At 35.6% G+C, this 26,819-nt stretch overlaps 1 protein-coding gene across 5 annotated transcripts in view; it reads right to left on the bottom strand.

The window, feature by feature from the left end:
* Positions 1-26,819, bottom strand: part of LOC129943374 (uncharacterized) — a 44,423-nt gene that overhangs the window by 14,975 nt on the left and 2,629 nt on the right. For all 5 annotated transcript variants that reach the window (XM_056052762.1, XM_056052765.1, XM_056052763.1 and 2 more), the window contains exon 5: positions 8,286-8,458. In XM_056052762.1, the coding sequence (XP_055908737.1) occupies positions 8,286-8,458 (173 nt within the window). The remainder of the gene's footprint in view (positions 1-8,285; positions 8,459-26,819) is intronic.

The following is a 26,819-nucleotide window of genomic DNA, read 5'->3' as shown; positions in this document are numbered from 1 at the left end:
CAAATTTTCTAATAAATACAAAAATAAATGAAATAAAATTTAAATGAAGTAAAATAGATGTTAGGGCCGAAAGGCATTAGTTTTAAGTGTTATAGTTTAACTTAGAGTGTCCGTATGGGACCATTAAGTTAGTTGTAAGTTATGGATAATTAGGCTAGTTTTATGAATTTTTTTCTAGCTTTAAGATAGGTTTAAGATTGAATAAATAAAAATGAATTAGAAAAAAAAAAAAAAAAACAGCACAGAGTGGACACTCGTTGGACTTAATCGATGAATTTAATCGAACATCAACAAAATTGAGAAAAGTGTTGCAATTGTATGAAAAATAAAAATAAAAGGACTTTTAATTCAGCTTCAAAAGAATACGGTCGAGTTTCATTTATATTGGAAATAAGCAAACATTACATTGGCGACCGGAGGAAGGAGACCAAACGGTTAGCTAAATAAGGGATACCAAACAATTAACAAAATTATTTAATAAGAAGACGAATATACCAAGCAATTGACAAAGTGATTTAATAAGAAGTCGAATTTTATTGGAGGAATGGAAATCGGTGCCGGAGGTACATATGTTTAAAAAAAAAGAATATGTATAAATATTTAAATAATAATGCTTATACACATATGTTTATCTATGTATGTATGTATGTTTAAGAATGTTTATACACATGCATATGCACATTCATATTCATGTATATGCAAGTTATATTTGAAAAAAAATATATACATATGAATGAATAATTGATAGCTTTAATGCATGGATTTTTAATACCGAATTTGTAGTTTAAATGCCGATTGTGTAGCATAAATGCGGAAAGTCACAAGGTTTAAATACCGATTGTGTGGCTTAAATGCGAAAGTCACAAGGTTTAAATACCGATTGTGTGGCTTAAATACCGAGTTTTTCTAGAAATAAAGGAGTAGTTTTTGTATATTAAACAGAGCTGCCATTTGTATATTGTTTTCCTTTATTTGTTATGTTATATAGAAAATACTAAAATTGGCCTGATGGTGACACCTTTCTATTTTGGATTGTATGAAGATAATATTGGACATGAGTGGAGAAATTGGGTCCAATCAATCGATTTCTGCATGAAAGCAAGCGGAATTGAAGATGAAGAGAAGAAATGTTTCTTAATGCTACATTTTGCTGGTAGACAGGTACAGGAAGTATTTTTAAAAGTACCGGAATCAGCAAGCAAACGGTCAAAAGGTCCAATGGTATCAAGATACTTTAGAAAGATTAAATGACTTCTTCTTACCTCAACAAAATGAAGGACACATTTTTCGTTCAATGAAACAAAAAGATAACGAAAATGTAAGTCTTTTTGCTATGCGATTGAAAACACAAGCAGAGCATTGTAATTTTGGAAATGAAGTGGAGGGGAATGTTAAAGATCAAATAATAGAAAAATGTCGTTCCGATACGCTCAGACGAGAAATGTTAAAACTTTGTGATGCTAAATTAAATATCGTTTTACGCACTGCTAATATTTTTGAATCTATAAACAAAAAAGAAAAAGTATCCAAAACCAATCCAGACACAACTGAAGTAAACAAAATAAATGCTTAAAAACAAGAAAAATATGAAAACCGTAAAATCGATCAAAAATTTTAATGCTTCAGGTGTGGATACACAGGTCACCGAGCAAATGATGAAAAATGTCCACCCATTGGAATATCATGCAACAAATGCGGCGGACGGAATCATTTTGCAAGTAAATGCAGAGCAAGACGTTTTATTGATCAAAAGTTAGACAATGAGACCAAAAATTACAATTTTAAAAGAAAAAAACTAGAATTTGAAAATCGAGATGACCCAAGAGCATTGAAACAAAACGAAAGTTATCACTCAGTTAAATACATAAATAATGATGCTGCACAAACTGATAATAGTGATTACGTATTTTTTATTAATTCTAACGAAGCTGAAAATACAATTAAGTGCAAAATTGGGGTAATAAAAACAACTGCTATCGTCGATTCTGGTTTAATCTGATTGATTATAAAGAATGGAAGAACCTGCCTTTGGAAGAAGCAGTTCATAAGAAAATCGAGGAATTGCAAAAACAAGGCGTCATTGAGAGGGTCAATGGTCCATCCAAATGGAATTCACCCATGGTTGTTATTCCAAAAGACGATGGGGAAAGATATTCGAATTTGTATTGATATAGGCAGAGCCAATGAAGCAGTTCATAGAGAAAATTATCCACTGCCAACAATGCAAAACTTCTTGCCATATATTGGAAATGGTAAAGGAAAGTGCTTTTCAAAATTGGATGTTAAACAGGCATTCCAGCAGGTTAAAATTTCTGAAAAATCGCGGGAAATAACTACCTTTATCACTAGAAAAGGATTTTTTAGGTACACAAGATTATTGTTTGGCATTACATGCGCTCCAGAAATTTTTCAAAAGATTATGGAACAAATATTAAAAATAAGAATATAATATTAAGCAAACAGAAATGTGTATACAACGTTAAAGAAATAGAATTTCTTGGACACAAATTATCCGCAAGTGGTATAGCACCAAAAGATGACAAAGTGTTGTCAGTTAAGCAATTTAGAGTGCTAAAATCAGCTGAAGAGGTTAGAAGTTTTTTTGGTTTAGTCACATACGAGTATATAGGAAAATTTATACCAGACTTTGCTACAATTACAGACCCATTGAGATTTCTTACAAGGAAAAACCAATTCTTCAAATGGACTGAACTACAACAAAAAGCGTTTGTCGAACTAAAAAATCATATGACAAACAACATGATGTTAGGGTTCTATGATGTTGATGATAAGACTCAATTGTTATCGGATGTGGAAAAGCCATACTGCCAAACAGAAAAAGCGGCACTTGAACTTGTGTGGGCTGTAGAACGACTACTTCTTCGGAAGAGAATTCGAACTTATTAATGATCATAAGCCACTACAAGTAATTTTTGGTGATAAGTCAAGACCACGTGCAAGAATAGAAAGATGGGTTCTACGTCTGCAATCTTATAGGTATAAAGTAATATACATACAAGGCAAAACAATACTGCAGATCCACTTTCAAGGTTACTGGATGACAAACATTCCGTCTCTACAACAACTCCAAAAGCATTAAAATTATGTGAAATAGTGCAACAATCCAAGAAGGATCCTATCATTACGGCAATGAAAGCAGCCATTTACGAAAACATATGGGTTGAATCACTGAAACCACTTAAGCCATTTGAATGTGAGTTTTGTTTTACTGGTGATATTCTGTTACGTGGCACTCGCATTGTGATGCCAGTAGCTCTTCGTGAAAGAACAATTCAGCTTTCACATGAGGGACATCCTGATATGACTGTAATGAAATCTCGTTAAAAGTATGGTGGCCAAAGATGGATCAACAAACAGAAGATTTTGTAAAAAAAATGTTATGGCTGTACTTTAGTACTGCTCCTAATGCACCTGAACCAATAAAAAGGAAACATTTAACTATTGATTACATTGGTCCCTTGCCAACAGGATATAATTTACTCGTAGTTGTAGATTACTACAGTCGGTTTGTTGAAATAGAAATAATGAAGAAAATCGATACCTCGGAAACTATTAAACGATTGCAAGTTATTTTTGCTCGCTTCGGACTGCCTCTTTCCTTAAGAGCAGACAACGCTAAGCAATTAACCGGCGAAGAGTTTGAAAACTATTGCGATAAAAATAACATCAAGTTAATTAGTACTATTTCTTACTGGCCACAGCAAAATGGAGAAGTTGAACGGCAAAATCGCTCAATACTTAAACGTTTGATTATCAGTCAAAACATTGGAGGGAATTGGATTGCCGATTTGCAAAAATATCTTCTAATGTACAGATCTACACCTCATTCTACAACACTTAAAACTTCAGCTGAGCTGTTGTTTGGTCACAATATTCGAGATAAAATTCCAACAATAAACCAAACATTAGAAAAAGATGAAGAAACTAGCGATACTGATAGCAGACGCAACACCAAAGAAATAAATATTCAGAAAGGTGACGAAGTATTGGCTAAAAGAGAAAATAAAACAAACTTATTATCTTCACCGTTCGACCCCACAATTTATAAAGTACTCAATCGAAAAGGAAGTGAGGTTACAATCGAAGACCCAGAAACAAAAAAGGAGTATCGTCTAAATGTGGCTCATCTAAAAAAAATAAATGATGACGAAAAAGTTTCTAAGAGGTTAACACGTTTAACGACAAGGCAACAAAATACATAGTAACATGAAACGAAAATAATTGCATAATAATTTAATGTCACTTATGAAAAATAAAAATAAAAATAAAAGGAGTTTTAATTTAGCTTCAAAAGAATACGGTCGTGTTTTATTTATATTGGGAATAAGCAAACATTGCATGTATCAAAATACTAATAAGATGTTGTCGTAGTTGTCCGATTTGTATTCAATACAACAGTAGCGATGCGAACCAAATAATAGGAGATCTACCTAAGCAAAGAACTACAATTTCTCCACCATTTTAACATGTTGGGGTCGACTTTGCTGGACCAATATTGATGCGAACATCAAGAGGTCGAGGAAAGAAAGTGTACAATCGCTGCATTGCAGTTACTAAAGCCATTCATTAAGAGCCAGTGAGTGACCATCCAACAGAAGCATTCAGGGCAGCACTAAGAAAATTTTTTGCAAGACGTGGCAAAAGTGCTCACATATATTCAGACAATGGGTCTAATTTCATTGGAGCGAATCAATGTTTGGATCAGAAATTCAAGAACGCCAAGAACAAGGCTTCACTCGCTTCAAAGTTAGCTGAAGACTAGGTGGAATGGCATTTCATCCCGACACAAGTCCTCACTTTGGAGGTCGGTGGGAAGAAGCCGTCAATTCAATGAAACACCATTTGAAACGAATAATTGGAGAATCTAAATTAACATTTGAAGAGATGACAACATTGCTATGTCAGATAGAAGCAATATTAAACTTACGTCCCTTGTGTGCAATTCGTAATGACATAGACACTAGACAGCATTGATGTGTTATCACCTCGACATTTTTTGGTGGGACGTCCTTTATTGGTTTCTCCTGAATCAGGAGAACTTGAACAAATTGGGTCCTTAGAACGCTGGAAACTGGTGCAAAAATTAAAGCGAGACTTTTGGCAAAAATGGAAGGAAGAATACTTGGTGTCTCTTCAAAAACGTACCAAGTGGAAATCTGGAGGAAGGTGCTAACGTTATTATAAAAAACGAAAATACCCAACCGTCGAGGTGGCCCATGGAACGCGTTGTTGAAATATACAAAAACAACAAGCTGGTTAAGCTTCCAGCACAAGGGATTCTAACATTAAGGCCACAATGCACAATTAGATACAACGGAGGTTTCCTTGCTTCACCGCAACAAGTCAAGTCTGAAACCATCAGCCATTTCGAAGAACAGATGATATGGACGAAGGCACTGGACGAAGTTGCAGAGGAAAGAATACCTATACAGGCAACTATAAATAAACAACAAGAATGAACTACTCAATATTCAACGGGACTTGGAAAGGTTCAAGAAGGAAAACATTAACCACATAAGCGGTCACAGCGGATTAATATTAAGTTGCATTTTTGTAATTATTTTAGTAATTTATATAATACGAAGCATAATATTCAGACAAATTTTTTAGCACTTTCCGTTGGCCCGCAGAATGTTCAAACATGAACATATGTAATATATAGATAACCCAATGTGTATGTGAAAAAGATAAATAGAAAGATAAGAAACATAGACATTAATAATAGATAGATAAGACAAGAAAATTGTATAAATATAGTAGTAACGTAGTGAAATAAAATTAGTATTCATTTCGACTTACAACCGAGTTTTACTCAACACCAGGAAATATGCCTTAGATACCTTAATTAAGTGAAAATTATCCGCAGAGAGCTGAGAACATGGATTCCACTGTAGTTTTCCGGTAGGTTAGGTTCTCTCTTTTTAAAGATCACAGAAATGTATGACGATCGGAAGCTATTTGGAACTGTCTCATCTATAAACATCTTGTTTATTAAAAGTATAATTTGTTCTAGAAATTGTGAGCTGGCATTTTTGTAGAACTCGACCGGTATTCTATCGAAACCCGGAGCCTTATTATCCTTCACTTTTTTCAAAGCCACTATTAGCTATAGCATTGAAAATCGGGAATCTGATTTTCAAATACAAGTTTTAGTGGCAAACTTATCTTCATTTGACAAGGGTCTGCAGGTTGTACATTCGACGTTATACCAACAAGATTTATAGTTATTTAATCTATTGTGAGAACTCCTGACAGCTGATATTCTTATGGTGTAAAAAATTAAATCCGTTAAGTTATCCACTGTCTTTGAAACCAGGCTTGAAGGATTGATTAGATGTTGAAGTAGATTTCTTCTATAGATATCTGATTTTGTATCAATCCAAAGAAGCTTTTTGCATCCGTTTTCAATTTGTTGTCGAAAATCGCATTCCTAAATTTGCAAGAGGCACACATAGGAAGATGCGATGTATAGGTAGCAGTAATCACCTCGAAATCATAGACAATTTCAAGCCAGTCACCTTGGGCTAAGCAGTAGTCAATTACAGAACAACCCTGAGTAGAAATGAATGTAAAATTGCAAGTGGGATCACTTTTGGATATCCCGTTAAGAATATAAAACCCAATATCCTCAACCAGCTCAGTCAAAAAGTTGCCATTTGAGTTTATCAACAGATTCTCTTTACAATGCAAATTGTTCTAAATTGAAGAACGAAGAATTTTGGAAAACTCCTATTCGACTGTTTAAGTCACCAATTATTAGATTGTTTTCATTAGCTTGGTTCACCAGAAAATTTTGCAGTTTCAAATTCAACTTTTGAATTACTAAATATAAGGTTAATTGGTAATATTAAATTATGTTTTCCGTTGAAGACACAGTCAATGAATATTTTGTTTTCACTATTATTGAATTTTATGTTTTTGTTACCAATATTAAATTTAATTCCGCATAGAATATGATCGCTAGCACGATCTAATCTAAAATTTCTAACGGCGGGTATCCATTTGAGATTATAGCCTTCGAATTTGTTTCTATATTGAAGCTTCTTACCTTCCTCCACAAAAGTTTCGAATAATATAAATATATCATATTTTGAAACTTATTTAAAAAAATCTTGCATTAAAAATTTAAGTTTTAATCCTGTTTCATTATAGCAAAAAGTTAAAAAAGTCAAAGAAATAAGGAAAATTTGGTAACTTAAAATTGTTATAAGAATGACAGAAGGCAACTTTATCCTATGTTGAATGTTCGAATCTAGAAGACCTCGGACCCGAACCACTTTGTTTGCTTATATGTTGTCTTCTTGAGGGCTCTTTCCTCGTAATGAAGTAGTTGTCGTTTCTGATGTTAATGTCAAAAAAGCAAGTTGAATCGTCACCAAAAGTTGTTTTGACAAATGCAAGTTCTACGATTGTTGTTACTTTTAACCCACGTAACGAGACATAAGAAAATGTAAAATAGGAAATTCTCAGCTTCGATCCTCTAATGAGAATCTGCGCGTTCGGGTTTTTTTCGATGAGTTTCAATTTGATTTCGAAAAGTGCTATTCTTTTCTTCCTGTATACAAGGGATTGTTCTCTATGCACCATAACTCCAGTACCTTTTAGCTTTGGTGCAGCCTTCACAATTTGTTGTGCAATGCATTTGTCAGTGAAGTTTAACACCATAGTGGTTTTGTTGTTGTGCCGGTATGGCGCTTATGTCAGCGTTAGTCGCAATGTCCTTTAGGTGTTCTTGAAGGCAACCATCAACAATTAACTTTATCTGGCTCATTTGAGATGACGATGATGAATTCATGTTTGCGCTTTAATATATATTGAATTTTTTAATGGTGTTGATATTTTGTTTATAGGGGGTTGAGTTGGTGATATTTCCCTCAATTTTATTTTATCATATATCGCTTTCATAAACAGGGAAAGAAGCTGCCACTGCCACAATATTCGATGTTTTTTTGAAAAATTTTACCTTCAGAGTTAAAGTAATTCCGTCCTCTTTAGATTCTTTTTCACTTTAGGACTTCTTTTATTTAAAATAAATGCATATTTTTTCAATTTTAATTTTAATTTTAATTTTAAAAATTAAATAAAAGGGAGCACTTGAAAATATTATCTTTACTTTACTTTACTCTCTCTCTCTCCCTCTCTCTATCTCTCTCTCTCTAACTTAGCCGAGCGCCTGTGCATTCAGTGGTTTGTTTGGCGCTTTGGACGCCAATGTACATAGACCTACTATATTTAAGTTAACAAAGAAAAGAAAAAATACTTACAATCAAATTTAAATTGATGAGTGTGTTTTCCCAGAGTAAATTAACAGCAACCATCTGTGTTAAACACTTCAGACCTGATGCGCGTACATAAGATTCTTCGTCATTATGTACAATATCAAAGACTAAAGGACAAATATTATTTTCAAGAATAAACAATTGAAACGCCGGAAATTCTGAAAGAGAAGGAAATATTATTTTAATTGTGTTTTTATGGCTTAAAACCCACGTAAAATATACTCTTTGAAACAAGAATGTTATTTTTTCATACACTAGTATGATGCTGGTGTATTTCATAAATCTGATACTGAGGTTAACGTTTCAAATATCTTGATTTCATCTTTGTATATAAAATGTTTTTTTTTATAATGGAGCTGTTTTTTAACGTTTGTCGTAGCTTGGAAGAATACGTCACTTATGTTACTTTGTCGAACATACTTTACTCAAGAGCCGATAAAGCTTTTCTTTTTATTTCTTGTCGAATTAAATTATTACTAAATTATAATCTTATTTTATCAATAATCAAACAGAAATTAAACACAGTGAACAATTTATTTAAAATACAACTTTGCAAGAGTTTTTGCGCTACGACCGACGAAGTAAAAGACACGAATTGAATAAAGAAAGAAGCTTGTTATGAAAAGATACCACCACGGCTACACATCTGGGTTGGGTTTAGAGGAAGAATTTATGATTTATTTTGATAAACTAAATTGATTCCTTAAATCAAAATAGTTCATTACATAGGTGAATGTTGCCTTGCACAGTGCAACAAGAAAGACGTAAGAAATTTTTTTTTCGATTGCAAAAATAAATGAAATAATCCTTATGAAAAGATAAAACAAATTTTGGGAAACCATGGGACAGGAGATCCTTGGTTTAAAGACTAAATATTTGAGAATTCCAAGCGAATTTTTCAATTACAATTCTTCCCTCGTCCATTCCATTTATTCACACATACAATTAAGTCCAACAATCGATTTCGAGATTGGCGGTCAAGGGATTCCTGGAAGTTTGGAGCTTATCAAGAAAGCAACAGTTGTTGAGTCTCTACGAAGCTTTACTCTCACACAAACCAGCGTAGTTTCGACAAGATGTTGAATGTTTTTCCAAACATACCAAAACATAATGGACTCTTTCAGATTCTTCCCAGTAAGAAAGATCTAGAATTTGTATCTAACACGGGTTAAAAAAGCCCATTTTTAACATTTAAAAAATTAAGTTAATTAAAATTAGCAACTTTATGTAACGTAACGTTAAGTATTAAACAAAGAAACGAATATCTGTAACCTGATTTAATAACTTATAGTCAACTCAGAATCAAAAACTGCCATCTTACTTCTTTACCAGAAGAATTGACCATAACCCAAGACTCTTCGACTTCTTGATCAACATGTTCTGAATCGTGGGCGAAACATAGTTACAACGTTGCTTGATGGGTTCATTTTATACCTCCATTGGACGAGAAAATGTCCCAGCTACTTCTACATCCGCCCCGATTGATAAAGCTACTGACCTTCCACCAGTCACCACCCAAAATATTGCGAGAGCAACCAGAATCAAGAAACCCCAAACCTGAACTCTTAACGTTACACATTTCCCGCGCACCTCCTACAGCCTCTCCGATAAACGTCAACTGCCCCGCACTCGAAAAAACGTTTCATGCGCAAAATGCCTTTGTTACAGTTGTAATACCTAACTATCTTTCGGAATGGGTTATTCGTTACCGATCTGACCACTGCAACCTAGCAAGTTCTCTGATCGGCTTTGATTTTTCACTCGAAACTTGCTATACTTCCTTAACTTTTTATATAAAACTTCCAAGCTACGGCAAACGTTAAAAAAAACAGCTCCATTATAAAAAAAAAATAAATTTTATATACAAAGATGAAATAAAAATATTTGAAAAGTTAACTTGCAAATTTTAACCTGTCCATATCAAATCGCAGAACATTTTGCCAAAATTTGGTCAGATTATTCAAATGACTCTGAATTCCATCCCAATTTTTTAATCAACAAAACTAATACTGCTATTGAGACAAACTACTCACGACAAATTCCAGATTCCATAACTGAAAGCATTGACCTTCCCATCAATATGATCAATAAACTACCAGATGCTTAAAAATACTTTACTTTCAACACACCAATTCCAATTCCTAAACCGAAAAAAGACCTCACCTCCACACAAGGATACCGTCCAATATCCCTTCTGCCTTGCACGCAAAATTCTAGAAAAAATAATTGGAAAAAGACTTTCTTGGTTCCTAGAAAAGAAAAATGTTCTTGATGTTAAGCAAGTGACTTTTAAGCACAATAAATATACCATGGACGCATTGATGCATATCGACAAATATGTTACAAGCAAAAACCATATATCGATTCATTCTTTCAATAGATTTTGAAAAAGTTTTCTACCGGATAGGTATCCACATCATTTTAAATAAGCTGGCAAAATGGAAAATCGGTCCTTACATCTTTAAAACTATAAAATCATTTCTAAGCAACCGGCAATTTCGAATAAGAGTAAATGGAGTTTTTTTTTCAAACAACTGAAAAACGGAATTCCTTAAGGATCTCCGATATCGGTTATATTGTTTAATGTAGCTTTCAAAGACATCTCTGATATCTTGAAAAACATTAATTCTGTAAAATACTCGCTATATGCTGATGATATTGTACTTTTCACTAAATGTAAGGACCTAGAAATAGTAAAAACATTATTCTTAAATGTTCTCGAAAAAATACACACTTGGTTTAATACTTCAGGTGCTTAGATCTCTTTAGTAAAATGTACAATATTACATATTTAAAAAAAAAACAGGTGTACAAAAATATAGCTCTTAATTTTAACAACACTAACATAAATAATAATAACATGCTGCCGGCAGAATCAGTCTTAAGACGTTCAAAACAACACCCATCAAGAATATCCTCACAGAAAGCGGCCTACGAGTTATCACCCATTGGTTTGAATATTTGACGTCACTCTTAATAGCTAAGGTTACCACAGGAATTAATAATTACTGAACTCGGTTCAGCTAGTTCCCGTGGCATGATGGTTAGTGCGTTGGACTCTTTTTAGATAGATGCGGTCTGATACAGGATAGATTGGCATTTCCGTTAATCTACCACGTCAGACGAAGAACCGTGGATAGGCGACTCCTGTACAATCGGGACGTCATGGCACAAGGCGGAGCAGAGCTCCTTCGGTTCAGTAGGGCTGTGTCCGAACGGGACCGAACTGATAGGGTGAAGCAGGAGAACCAGTTTTGGTGGCTTCAATCGGCACTTGATAGTGGGTAGTCGGGATGGGGTTTTTAAGCCTTGGCCGGCTTACATACTTGTTTTATAGTTTTAGGGTTTAGTTTTAAGTAGAATAGGCATGGTGGCACGAAAAAAAAAAAAAAAATAAATAAAAAAAAAAAAACAAAAAACAAGAAATTAAAAAAAAAAATTAAAAAAAACATTAAAAAAAAAAAAAATAAAAATACAAAAAAAAAAAAAAAAAAAAAAAAAAAAGACAACGAAATATGAAAAACAAAAATGTTAGATAGTTAGATTTGCTGCTGTGGTTGTTCTAGTTTTAAGTAGTTTATAGGTAGAATAGGTAGTTTAAGTTAGTTTTTAAGTTTTATTTAAGGACCTTATTTTAAGTAGTTTGTAAGTAAAAATAAATAAAAAAGGTTATTGATATTAGTTTTTTTCAAAATTTTCTAATAAAAACAAAACAAATAAAATTTAAATGGAAGTAAAATAGATCTTAAGGCCGAAAGGCATTAGTAATTAGTGTTATAGTTTAGCTTAGAGTGTCCGTATGGGACCATTAAGTTAGTTGTAAGTTATGGATAATTTAGGCTAGTTTTATGAATTTTTGTCTAGCTTTAAGATAGGTTTAAGATTGAATTAAATAAAAATGAATTTGAAAAAAAAAAAAAAAAAAAAAAGTGCGTTGGACTGTCATGCAAGGGGTCTTGGGTTCAATCCCTGCCTGTGCCACCTTAATTTAAAAAAATTAATTTTCGCGGGTACTGCCTCTTGCGAGGAATTGACAAATCCTTCAAGAGTAATTCTTGTCATGAAAAAGTGCTTTCTCAAACTAGCCGTTCGGATTCGGCATACAAATTGTAGGTCCCCTCCATTCCTGACAACATTACTCGCACAGGAATGGTTGAGAGTTGTAAGTCACTAGGCCCTGGTTCACAACGGACTGTTGCGCCACCCCATTTGATTTGAACTCGGTTCATTTCCGAAAAGCAGAACAAATCCATCTGTTTACAGACAAATATTCAAGAAAATCCAAGAAAACTACTCTCAATGGAACTTTATCTACACAAATGGATCAAAAAGAAAAAAAGAAACATCATTTGCCGTCGTTAATGATAAGGGAGACATTCAAGGCAAAGGATTGTTACCAGAATTTGCATCGATATACATTATACATAGCCTCACCACAATCAACGCCATTCAAAACATCGACAATAAAAATCCAACCATACAAATTATACGGGCCAAGCTAATAGCCAACAGAAGAACTCTCAAACTAGTTTGGGTTATTTGCCACGCAAAAATCCCCGGTAATGAAGTTGCAGACAAAGCAGCACGAGTTGCGTCAAGCGAACCTCTACTTTCTTTCTTGGTCAACAACAAAGAAGACATCAAAAGAAAGATTCAAAATATTCATCGAAATAAAGTTCAAGCTGAATGGAGTGAATATACTGATCATTATTCAAACATTAATCCAAGAGGGCACGCATCATATATCCAAGAACTGTATTAAACCGAATGGTGAAATGCTTGCTTCGACTCAGGCTTGGACACACTCTTGCTACAAACAGCTATCTCATTAGTAAAGAAACCCAACCGAACTGCAAATTTCGCCATAACAACTCACCTTTTACAATTCAACATTTTATTTATGATTGCCCAAAAATTAAACAAACTTTAACAACCTTTTTCAATAACACTAAATTATGTGTCATACTATCACTTTCCACAGAGTTAAACATTAAACATACATATAACCTACTAACTTGTCTTCAACTAGATACATTTATTTAATTTTTTTTTCTACACTAGCTGAAAGCCTGGTGGCTATGGCTTTATAAAATTAAGTTGATATGTAATTTATTATATGTTAATTAATAATAAATTAAAAATAAACTTCCCATATGAAGTTATTGTCAATGGTGGAATTAAAAATGTTGACATTTAACGACGTTTCAATCTCCCTAGAGTCTAAATAAAAGATTTTTAGAGAGATGTCTGTGCGTGCGTGCTTACGTACGTTCGTAGTCAAGAACACAGATAATAATGAAGAAATATGCAGAAAGAACTCTCAAACAAATTTAGTGGGTTGTTTTTACCATAGCAATTTTATAAAAGGTGAACATTTTGGTTAAACCAAACTCCCAAACCAATAACACTAGAGACTTAAATTAAATTGTATATTATATATTGTAACGTGATACCAAACAAGTATATTTTTGGAGAAGAAATATTAAATAGACTGTTTTTTTTTATAAATACAAAAAATGAAAAAATTTGTGCTACCTCGAATATTTTACGAGCAAAAACTGATTTTATCTCCAAAATAATTTCGTGCGACGAAGAATAACGTTTTTGACAATTGGTAAAATTTTGAGAAAAATCGAATTGACAGTTTTTTTTTACAAAAAATACAAACTTAAAACAGACATTGCTAAAAGTTGGTAAAAATTTATTTTCGACTAAAAAATCTTTCAAAAATTTGAGGTTATGGCTCGAAGCTAATTTTGTCTTATTAAAAAATTCTATTTTCAAAATTCGGTAAAATTTTGAGAAAAATTTAATTTAATTATTTTTTAAATATAAAAACCATTACTAAAGTTGGTAACAATTGATTCTCGACTCAAATATTCTTCCAAAAATTTAAGATTATGGCTTTAAAATAGTTTTATCCTTTAAGAAATAATGTTTTCAACTAATTTTGTCTTATTAAGAAATTCTGTACAATTTTGAGAAAAATCTAACTGATTTTTTTAAACCTAAAAATAAATCCATTGCTAAAAGTTGGTAAAAACTGATTTTCGACTCAAATATCTTTTCAAAAATTTGAGATTATGGCTTTAAACTAATTTTATCCTATAAGAACTATTGTTTTCAACATTCATTAAAATTTTAAGAAAAATCGAAATGACAGTTTTTTTTTCAAAAAATAAAAAAGCTGAACAAAATCATACAACAGAAGATATTTTTTGTATTTGAGTATATAAGAAATAAAAACTTTGAAGAAATGCTACTAAAATTGGTAAACATTGGTTTTCGACTCAAAATCTCGTTTGCAGAAATAGATTTCGAAATCAAACTATTTCATCATATGCAAAATATTGTTGCTAATTTTTAAACTTTTTAGAATAATACAACTGACAACTTTTTTAACAAAACAAGTAAGCCTACAAACCTTTTCAGTAAGACAAATCTACAGACGGAATGGGAAATTATCAGTGTGGGTAGCATCCCAACCTCTTTTTATCAAATTATAATTTTACTTAAAATTTATCAACCACAAATTAAATACAAACAAGTCATTTAAAAAAAATATTGCAAAAGCACTTGAGCGACGACAAAGGAAGTAAAAGACCAGAATGACAAACAAAGAAAAGAGAATTACGAAAATGAAACTGCAGCTCGTTATTTGACGCTAGCCACGAGAGCAACAATTGTTACTTTACTCTCACACACACAAGCAAAGTAGCGACACATTTTTGGATTTTTTTCTAAAACTTGCCGAAACATAAAGGACGAGTTCAGACTCCTTCTTAACAAAATTTGCGATCGAGAAAAATTAAAAAACAAATTCAAATTTATCTCTACTGCTCGCGCGGAATTCAAAGTGCGAATTCAATCAAGCCAATGAAACCCATCGTACATTTAAAAATTTAAGTTAGGAAATATAGAATCGAAAACTTCCATCTTTCGTTTTTACCAGAAGAATCGACCATATCCAAACGCTCTTCGACTTCTTTAGGGATGGAAGGGACTTACAGATTTAAGCCGAGTCCGAACGGCAAATTTGAGAAAGCGCTTTTTATGACAAGAATTACTCTTGGAGAATTTTTCAATTCCTCGCAAGAGCCTGTACCCGTGAAAAAAACATTAGGTGGCACAGGCATTGATCGAACCAAAGAGACCTCTCGCATGACAGTCCATCGCACTAACCATCATGCGACGGGTACTGACCTAACACTACACCTTCCTAATCTACGTCCTAGTTCTTTAAAAATGTTCCAGCATTCACCACCCACAATAGTGCGAGAGGAACCTGTATCAAGTAACCTCAAACCTGAACTCCTATATATGTATATAACAAATGCCTGCCTGTCATCAGTGGAGTCAAACTATCCACATTCACCTTAAGGGTATCGTACCTAAGATAGCCAGTTCTCTCAACGTCTTTGATTTTTTACTCGAAACTAGCATATTATAGAATCAAACAACATTTTTCGTATTCTCAATAATGTCGTCATAAGATCAAGATAAACGCCAAAAATTTCATCTTTTCGTTGCTTACGTTGATAATATAATTAGTCGAAAGGAACTCATTTTTGATTTCCTTGAACAGTTATTGCCAATCCCTTAAATCTTCTCTCATCCTAAACCACCCTACCTCACAAAGCGGATTTGCAAAGGTGGGATTCTGAAACAGCATAACCAAGATGAAGTTCCTCAACTCTTTCCAGGAACAAATTCACGGATGTTCCATTAGACTCACCAGTACGGTGCATTTCTTTTGGGCGACCATTCGTTCCACAGAAACGTCATCCCTTGTGCATTGAATGATCTTCCGGACAGTCCTAACGCATACCGCGCACTACCTGCAGTCTGAACAACGTGTACCTTTTCTTTTTCCTCCACCCTATCGCCATTCACACAATCACTCGTGAGATTTTCTAACAAACTTAAAACAAGCTTATTACGAAATGAGCTAATCTCAACTTCTTTGTCTTCAGCTTCAAAAGTGTCGTAGTTTATCTACCTTTACACCATTCAATTTTGTTGAAAATCTTAAATTACTCCAAAGATTTAGGATTTTTCGGAAGTACCTTTAGAAGACCCCTTAGCGACTAAAATTTCAATTCTATGGCTTAACATCTTCATCGTAGATAAATTGGTACAACGATCTAACGTATATCGAGTTCCTCTTATTATAAAAAGTCTCGATAATTACAATGCCTTTCGCATCTCCTCCGCAGTTTTAAATCTTTGACCTTCATTTCCAATTCGTCATGAGCTAAACAAATTACATTTATATTGAAATTTAAGAGAAAATAAACTAACTTTAAAATAAATAAATAAAAAAGGTAAGCGGTAACCTTTTCATGAAAAAAAGCAAAATTTTATTCTCTTCGTACTTCCTTGTTTTGTCTTGGATTGGGATATCCTTAGCTGTACCTTGGCTACAACGAGGTAGTAGTCCGAGTCAATGTTGGCCTCTCGGACATCCTGTATACTAGAGAAGTGTCGTGCGTCGATCGCAATGTGATCAATCTGGTTGACAGTTGATTGATGAAGAGATTTCTTTGTGCCTTATGAATATCAAGATGTGTGAACTGCGTACTAGCTACCAGAACGTCTCGTCCCGCAGCAAAATCGATTACACTGAAACCTTTGTAGGAGGTGGTGTTGTGAAGGCTGTATCTCCCAATTGTGCCACCAAAGATGTCTTCTCTTTCTAGCTTGACGTTAAAATATCCTAAGACAATTTTAATGTCATAGCCACTGCTCATATGTCTTGTCCAAGAGCTTGAAGAATATGTCTTTGGTGTGTTCATCTTTCTCCTCTTTTGGGGCATGCGCGCATATAAGGCTTGTATCGGCGAATTTAACCTTGATGCGGATTCTCGTTATGCGCTCGCACTGTTGAAACTCAAAACTTTTTGCCTGAGTCTAGTTCCAACAACAAATCCACACCCAAATAGACGTTCTCGGTAGCAGTCGCCGTACTATACAGCACAGTCTTTTATTTTGCGTTTGCCGGGTCCATCCAATCGCACCTCTTGGATAGCGGTAACATCTGCCCTGCAGCAATTTAGGGCTTCCGCTAATTGGTCGTCTGCACGTGGTCTGTTAAGGGACCTAATATTCCACGTACAAATCCGACGTTTGTTGTCCTTTACGGGGGCAGGAAGTCGCCAGCAACACCATAAGAAAATGTATCATTAGTAAGATGAGTGCATCAGTGCACACTCACAACACCATTAGCATTATAGACAACAGCAACACAAGCTAAAGAGAATCATCATGAGTAATGGTTTTTAAAATGTATTATTTTATTTTCAACTGTGGGCGATACTGATGAAGATTTTTTACAAGGTGATGAGATTGGCTTAGATTAAGCATTGCAGATTATGGGGGTAACGTTAATGGACAAATAAAAAATGCTGGGAATAGCAGGTGAAGATAGACTCCTGATCGGCGGTCTTCCTCTACTGCGCTGTCCTCTAAGTGTCGATTCGAAAATTTTCCGGATTGGAGCATTAGTTTCGATGCGCTCTACGTGACTCAGGCATCTTAGTCGTTGGACTTTTACCATTCTGGCTAAGTCTACGTCGCTGTATAGCTCGTAGATCCATGTACACCTCCACTTCCCTTCTATGCATACCGGATCACGCAAAGAACTTTGCTCTCGAAACGACTCATGTTGATTTCATCCGCTTGTGTCATAGTCCATGCTTCTGCACCGTACAGCAGGACGGGGATATGCATTCGCCTGCCGACATTTCTCATCAAACCAGGGATTCCTTGTTTGTGCCTTGGCACGTCAGAGGCGGCTTCGCTGATTGCATCCTCGGCAGTTCTTTTGTGTATGTTAAGGTGTGGAAAACGCGGACTGGCTACAATGACAATTCGCCCCCAAAAATTGTTGAGCCTCAATCCGTTATCGGTAGTGTTGTTGTTGAGGCTGATTTTCCGGATTATTCCACCAAATATGTCTTCCCTTCCTCATGCTGTTTAAGCTTTTCATATTTTGTAGTTGCAGTTTCACACCCGAAGAAGAGGAATGTGAGTCTGAGAATTAATATGAAAAGCTAAGAGTCAGCGAAAACAATGCTTTGTATTAACAATTTCAAACAGCATTTATTTGTGGTTTTCAGATTTGAACAAATCCAATACTACTTGTATTTAACGATCCGAAAGGTAATTAATTACTTACCCAATGAAGGAGGGATTTATCAAAACCGAAATCACGTCTTTTCGATAAGAGAATGAAACCCTATCAAATGCCTTTGAATTATCAAGGGGAATAATCTTACTTTTTCCAAAACAATGTAAACATTTGATGCACTGTTCAGTGAGATGAACCATTAGATCACCAGTGAACTTATTGCTGCGAAAGCCGTTCTGTCGGTCATTAAGAAGATTTCAATCTTCGAGATATTTCTTGTAGAGATAATTTATCATAAGTGCAATCGGTCCGTAATGAGAGGGTGAGGAAGATTCGGCTTTTTTTGGGGATTAGCTAGACCAATGCTGTTTTCCATCCGTTCAGAACGAGAACTGCGAAGTAGGACAAATGAAAAGGCCGCAGTAGACTTGCCAGCGTCGAAAAACACCTCTTCAGAACAATAGAAGGGACACCATCAGGACCAGTGGATTAATGTATTTTGTGATTTTTAAGAACTATCGCCACAGAACGAGGGCGAAAAAAAAATGGCTCATTCAATTACAAATGCGCTTCATGACATGCGGAGTCATAACACTTACACTCAGCTGTCAATTGGTGTCGAGATTAGTTTCCTGGAGAGCTAACAAATGGAGTATTAGTGACAACGAGTGTGGTAACAGAGGAAAAATTCCTCATGTTTTTTACGAATGACCAAACATTTGTGCTGCCTTTGGGACATTGCAGTATTTTTTGCCGTAATTCATGTAAGTCATGTAAAAATTTGGTTCATCCAATTTGGGCGTTGCAGGCCTTTCTGTCTTGCTTGAACTTATTCTGGTTTTTCTTAGTTGGATCCCTGTTGGGGATAAAAGTTCTCATTCCCAAAGGAATCAAACCTGTGATCATATCAGTGCTTGCAGTGACGTCACTATCGACGAAGCATAGTGACCAGTTGAAGATAATAAAATAATTGTTGAGACCGTCCCAGTTGGCTTTCTCGTATTGCAAAACGGTTTTCTTAGGAGCTCTTTCTTTAACTGGAGTGTTTTGGCGCAAGTAGGTGGTGGTCACAGGTAAGAAACAAGTCAAGAGTTTTTTTCTGCTCGACCTACGTCCGATATTTTAGCTCGATGACTAGCTGGTTTAGGTGGTTCAACTGGTTGTCTGGCCCGAATGCTGGAGCCATGAAGAATTGTGGAAATCACCCGTAACAACGATTTCAGTGCGAAAATAGGACGAAACAATTTTTTGGGTGGAATCAGACAAAGTATCAAATTCGGGCGATAAGTTAATACGCTGTCTAGATTAGGGCTTCGACAAAGAAAGCAATGGTCAGTGTGCTTATTTACGGAAAATTAAAACTAGGTACACACAATTTAAAAAAAAAGCTTTGGTGCAGAGACCATGTTGTGGCAAGAACTGATAAGCAACATCAATTCTGATGTATGTATATAGTGAGGCCATGGTGGGTAAAAAACAGTGGCACCAAGCTATACCCATACAAAATGCAGTGGGATTGGAATCTTTAATTAGTTGGGTATCACTTAGTGCCAAAACACCTGGCATGATTAAAACAGTATGGGAGTAAGCCGAAAGAAAATTCGCTCTAAGCCCACGAATATTACAATAATCTACCCTGATATTTACAGATATTGCAAATAAAAAAATATCAAAAACTTAAACAGAATTCTCTTAGATACACGTCATTACTATTGTTATGCCTCAGTAGTGACACATCAAATCCACCCCTGTTAATGCAAAACAGTAAAAAAATGTTGTTAACAATCTATTGTCGTGCAACTGTAGGAGAAAGAAGAAAGTGAAGAATGGTACCGACTGGCTTTTCACATTTTTTTTGTTGATTGTATTTTTGTTTTGATTGCATTGCTTCAGTGTGGTTAGTATTTTTTTTAAATTTTGTTCACTGTTGATTATACAATATTTTAAGCTTTTTTTGTTTTTGTTATATATGTATATACAATGCAATGATTCTAATAATAAACTGGCAACCGACGATCGACGCACAATTTTCGTATTTCAACGAATACTGACAACTCAAAAAATGAAAAATCAAGTGATACGGCAAAATAGAAATCAGTTATTTTGTTTTCACAAACAAAGCATTCATTAGACATCATGATAAACAAAAGCAAAATTCAATAACCAAACATTTAATAGGAGGGCAATACTAAGACTGGAAGTAGTCATACCTCACTTAGCCAAATAAGTGGCCAATAACTCCAATTCAAACATTTGTCTTTTTAAAACTAAGGAACAAGGAAACTGTCTAACACGACACGAAACGATGTTAAGTACGACTATAATAGTGTAATATGTATACTCTCTTTATCTCTTTTAATATCGTGTTATAGTAGAATCAAATAAGGGGCAACATATAGTGCTTCGTTAAGCATCTAATAATTAAGAGGAGAACTCGCTTCGTTAAGCGTCAAGAAACATCTAGTGATTAAGAGGAGAATTAACTTCGAGAACATTCAGCGCATACAAGAAGAAGGGGCAACATCTAGTGATTAAGAGGAGAACTAGCTTTGTTAAGCATCGAGAACAACCTAGTTTGAGGTATATAAATAGGCGCTCATAAGCGAAGCGGGATTATTATTGGTTGTGAACTGCGATAAAGTAAAGACTGTGTTTAAAAAGTAATAATTGAGTAAAGACTGTGTTTGAAAAGTATTAATTGAAAGTGTACACTAAATAAGTTGGAACAATTTAAATAAAGTAAAATTGTGTTTTATTTGCAAGTGTGAATAAGTTTTAATTGTCGGACCAAGCCGAATATTACATTGGTGTCAGAAGTGGGATTAAAACTTATTGAGAATAAGAACAGTGAGCAGTGATTAAACTATTTTTTGTAAAGAAGTGAAGTTAAAAAAAAAATGAGTAAAGTTTTGAAAGAATTAACTTTCCCTCTTAAGTGGGACAGGAGTAAAAACCGAACTCGTTAAACAGTTACAGGAATATCTAGAGCAGCAAAATGAAGACCCAGACACGTTTGCTTTCGAATTAGAATTAAAAGCGGAAGAGGTAAATGCAAATGTTGCCTTATCTAACATGGTGTCAGTTCATTTAGCCAAATTTGAAGAAAATAAAAATGATGTCCTGAAACAACTAGAAGCCCAGGAAGCGACCAAAAGCTAGAACAGCAGAATATTTTAGAGCGATTCGACGAACAGAAAAACCTTTTAGAAAGCAGGTTTGCGGACTTCGAAGAGAAAATCAAAATTGTCGACGAGCGCGTCGAAAAACAAAATGCGTTTCGAGAAAATTAACGAACAAATTGAAACCATCACAAATGAATTAGAAAAAGTGCGGAAGATGAAAGCTCGAGAACATTCTGGTGAGTGTTTAAGGAAGAGAGAAGTGAATCCTCCAAGCTTTGATGGGCAGGTTGCGTGGTCAATCTACAAGAAACAGTTTGAAGCAGCAGCTTTAACAAACGGCTGGGACGATCACAAAAAATACATTGCTCTTACGCTTGCTTTAAGAGGATCTGCTGCTGAACTGCTACAAACCATCCCAGCAGAGAAGAGTGGTGACTTCACAGTTCTTGTAAACGCAATGGAACAGCATTTTGGGGATAGCCACATGACAGAAGTCTTCCGAGTTCAGCTTAGCAATAGAACACAGAAAAGAGGTGAAACTCTGCAGCAGCTTCAGGCAGATATTGAGCGATTGGTTCACCTGGCATATCCAACAGCTGGTAACGAGATAATAAATCAGCTTGCTGTTGAAGCCTTTGTGAGAGCTGTGGACGATATACATCTCCAAAGGGCTATCCGCACTGCCGGAAAGCTAACACTACCAGAAGCATTGGCTTTCGCTCTGACGATGGAAGCTGCAGATTAAGCTTCCCAAAACGTGCATCTATCTTACGCGATAGAAGTCTAAAAATGTTCTTGTCAGAAGGGTACTGTGCAAAGGAGTCAGCGAGACGGCCCAGCACGATGCTGGAACTTCAATAAGACTGGGCATTTATAGCGACAGTGCAGATTACCGCGAACACCAACAACATCTAGGTTTCTCAAACGAAACGTGACAACAAGATGTGTGTCTACCATTGACACCGGTGCCACGGCGTCAATCATACGGCAAGACCTCGTTAAGAAGGCATGGCTTCACAACACCAACAGCTATCGTCTAAGGACTGCAACTGGAGAGGCCTCAAAAGTTAATGGTGAGGTACGTCTTAAGATCCGGATGGCAGAGTTGGAATTCTCTCACCTGTTCCTGGTAGCAGATATATGCGACGAGTACATTGCCGGCGTCGATTTCATGAAAGATCACGAGGTGATATTGGACATCGGGAACCAAGTCCTGAAATATCGAAACATCGAGATTCCGATGATCTATGGCACTAACTCGTATGAGACCTCGTCATCTGTGATAAACGTCATCAAAGAAGATCTCACTTTGCCTGGTTCTTCAGAAGTATTCGTGTGGACGATATTGAAGGGTAAGCCTGGCAGCCATCGATACCTCATGGTTGAACCAGCATCTGTAAAGTCTTCCCAAAACGTCACCATTGGGAAGACTCTTGTGAGGCCTTTAAAGAACATGGTTCCGGTACGAATACTGAACATCAATCCGTATGAAGTTAAGCTTAGAAAAGGTGAGATTGTCGGACAATGCGAATCTGTATCAGCGATAACAAGGATCAACGAAGAAGAGTCAAGGCAATCCTGGAAGTCCGAAGAGCTGAAATCCATAAAGACGAACATTCTCAAGTCATCTAATCTTGGCCACCAACAACGAAGAACTGCAGAAGGTCTCCTCGAAGAATTTGCAGACATCTTTTCGTCATCGAAAGGGAAATATGGCAGAACGCAACTGGTGCAACATCTAATCAATACCGGGGATGCGAGGCCGATTCGTCAACCTGCAAGACGTCTTCCACTAGCCAAACAAGGTGAGGTTGAAGAGCTGATACCACCATGAAGGAAGAAAGTCTGATCGAAAACTCTAAAAACTCACATGGAAATCTCGCCTGGTCTATTTGGATGACGTCATAGTATACGGGAAAACATTTGACGAACACTGTACAAATCTGAGAGCCGTGTTTCATAGACTTGGAGAAGCCCACCTAAAGCTTAACCCAGAAAAGTGGTCACTCTTCAAAACCGAAGTGAAATATCTGGGACATATCATCTCATCCCAAGGAGTAAAAACGGATCCTGACAAGGTTGACACCGTGAGGAATTGGCCAACACCACAAGACAAACACCAACTCCGTAGCTTTCTGGGTCTAGCCACCTACTATAGGCGCTTTGTGAAGGACTTTGCTGGAATCGCCAAGAGTCTACCAGCTAACGGAAAAGGGAAATCAGTTTAAATAGTCAGGTGAGTGCGAGCGCAGCTTTCAAGAGCTCAAGCAATGCTTGTGTAATGCACTAGTGCTGACCTACCCAACTCCAGGAAAACCGTTCATAATTGATGCTGATGCCAGCAATGTCGGGTTAGGTGCTGTACTTTCGCAGGTGCACAATGGCGAAGAAAAGGTGATTGCCTATTACAGCAAGGTACTCTCAAAGTCGGAAACAAACTATTGTGTGACCAGAAGAGAACTTCTTGCACTGATTTTGGCAACAAAGCACTTTCATAAGTATCTCTATGGACAGAAGTTTCTTCTCCGAACTGACCATGGAGCACTTAACTGGCTTTTGAATTTCAAGAATCCAGAGGGTCAAGTGGCAAGGTGGATTGAGAGGCTACAGACGTACGATTATGAAATTCAACATCGGAAGGGGAAGCTTCACTCAAATGCAGATGCACTGTCTCAGAGACCATGCAAGCAAGACTGTAAGCATTGCAGACGACATGAAAAAAAAGAGGTGGTTACTGTCCAACGAACCAGAGCCGATCCCATTTATGGCTGGAGCAACGACGAGTTGAGGAAGGCTCATTAAGAAGACTCCGATATCGAGCCCATCCTCGCATGGAAGGAACACCAGGAAAAACCAGAATGGACTGATATCTCCGATAGAAGTCCGACTCTGAAGGCCTATTGGGCACAGTGGGACTCGTTTCATGTCCAAGAGGGTGTCCTTCGAAGTAAATGGGAATCAGCAGATAGAAAGTCTTATGTAATGCAGCTAGTTTTAACGAGATCGAAGGTGATGGACGTTCTGCGAGAGATGCATGGTGGAGTTTCGGGAGGCCATCTAAGAGTGAACAAGACGCTAGAAAAGGTTCGACAACGATTTTACTGGCTGCATGCAAGGGAAGATGTCGAAAATGGGATACCTGTGCTGCCACCAAAGGCCCGAACAAAAAGAACCACAGCCAAATGCAGCAGTATAATGTCGGAGCACCCTTCGAAAGGATTGCAGTGGACGTGGCGGGTCCATTTCAGGAAACAAATAATGGAAATCGTTATATTCTGGTCAACAAGTGGCCTGAAGCATGCGCCATTCCAAACCAAGAAGCCAAAACAGTCGCAGGTCAAATTGTCTTCAACTGGGTGAGCAGATTCGGCGTTCCATTAGAACTGCATTCTGACCAGGGAAGGAATTTTGAATCAAACATATTTCAGGAAGTTTGTGGACTTCTTGACATCAAGAAGACAAGAACAACACCACTTCACCAACAATCTGATGGCATGGTCGAACGATTCAACCGATCCCTGAAGGAACATTCAATGGGACTGGGAAGGTCCATATACAGTCATAAAAAATTAACGATGTCGTGTACCGGATACAAAAGGGAGTCAGAGGAAAACCTAAAGTTCTACATCGCGACCGACTACATCGCTACATTGGTGATGAGAGCGATGGATTTGTTCGGAACGAACAATCCGAAAGAGGGGGCAATGTAATATGTATACACTCTTTATCTCTTTTAATATCGTGTTATAGTAGAATCAAAAAATGGGCAACATATAGTGCTTCGTTAAGTATCTAATAATTAAGAGGAGAACTCGCTTCGTTAAGCATCGAGAAACATCTAGTGATTAAGATTAGAACTAAGTTCGAGAACATTCAACATACAAGAACCTCGAAGGGGCAACATCTAGTGATTAAGAGGAGAACTAGCTTTGTTAAGCATCGAGAACAACCTAGTAGTTTCTCGAACCGATTTCAGGTATATAAATAGGCGCTCATTAGCGAAGCGGGATTATTATTGGTTGTGAACTGCGATAAAGTAAAGACTGAGTTTAAAAAGTAATAATTGAGTAAAGACTGTGATTGAAAAGTATTAATTGAAAGTGTTCAATAAATAAGTTGAACGAATTTAAATAAAGTAAAATTGTGTTTTATTTGCAAGTGTGAATAAGTTTTAATTGTCGGACCAAGCCGAATATTACAATAGTTTAAACGAACGAACGTGAATGTTTAATTTCTATATTTTCCAATTTATACAATCAATAATAAGTGCAATAAATAGGATTGGTTAATGAAATGATTAATGTTATAAATTCGTTTGTAGTGGTAAATAGTGTCAACAAAATTCAGCGTTGAACTCCGCAGGCAAAAGACTCAAACAAGTCATTTATAATTTCTGATGATTGGTTATAACGTAGACTGGAACATTTATAAAAAAAAATATAATAAATAAAAAAGAAATTTAAATAAAACAACGTATTATTTGATTATATTAAAAACCAAATAAGTGAGTAAATGATCAAAAATCAATGTGGAAGAGACATCATTGCTAAGGAAAGCTAACATTGAAAAAAACTTTATTGAACTTGATGGGATAAAAACCAAATGTGAAAGAGAAATTTCAAATAAATTTAATGAATGTTTTGCGAAAAATGTAAATGAAATAAATAACAACATCTTAGTTGATCCATGGTACAATAGTGTACAAATGTATGAACATAATTTTAAGTTTAAAACATTGGATTATATTGAAGATGAAGAATAAATGTATGAACACAATTTTAAGTTTAAAACATTTGATTCGATTTTAATTTTATGAACGATTAATATTTTACCACGGCATGAAAAAATTTAAGAAAAAGTAGCGCAAATACAACTAGAGAAATACGTTTATGAAAATACCATCGAGGTTTAGACAAACAAATTCGTGTGAATCTGCTCTAAACTTTGTGACAGCGGACTGGAAAGAGAAAATGCATGAAAAAAAATAGCAGCTGTTTTCCTTGACCAAAAGTGAGCTCTCGAAACGATTGATAGAAAGATACTATTGAAGAAATTATTAACGTATGGGATAAGAGGAGTAGAACATTAGTGGTTTTAAAGGTATTTATTTGGACGTAAGCTAATTGTAGAATTCGATAATTTGGAATGCTATTGTAAGACCACACTTTGAGCATAATCCAATAATAATATTGATGAGTTCTGTAGGTATGCTGAAAAGGTTACAAAGCAAGGCAGGTTCAATTGTGTACTGTAACAAATGTGCACCTA

Source organism: Eupeodes corollae, chromosome 1 (assembly GCF_945859685.1).
Source record: "Eupeodes corollae chromosome 1, idEupCoro1.1, whole genome shotgun sequence".
In the NCBI taxonomy this organism is placed as follows: Eukaryota; Metazoa; Arthropoda; class Insecta; order Diptera; family Syrphidae; genus Eupeodes; species Eupeodes corollae.
This window is presented reverse-complemented; position numbering and strand designations above follow the sequence as displayed.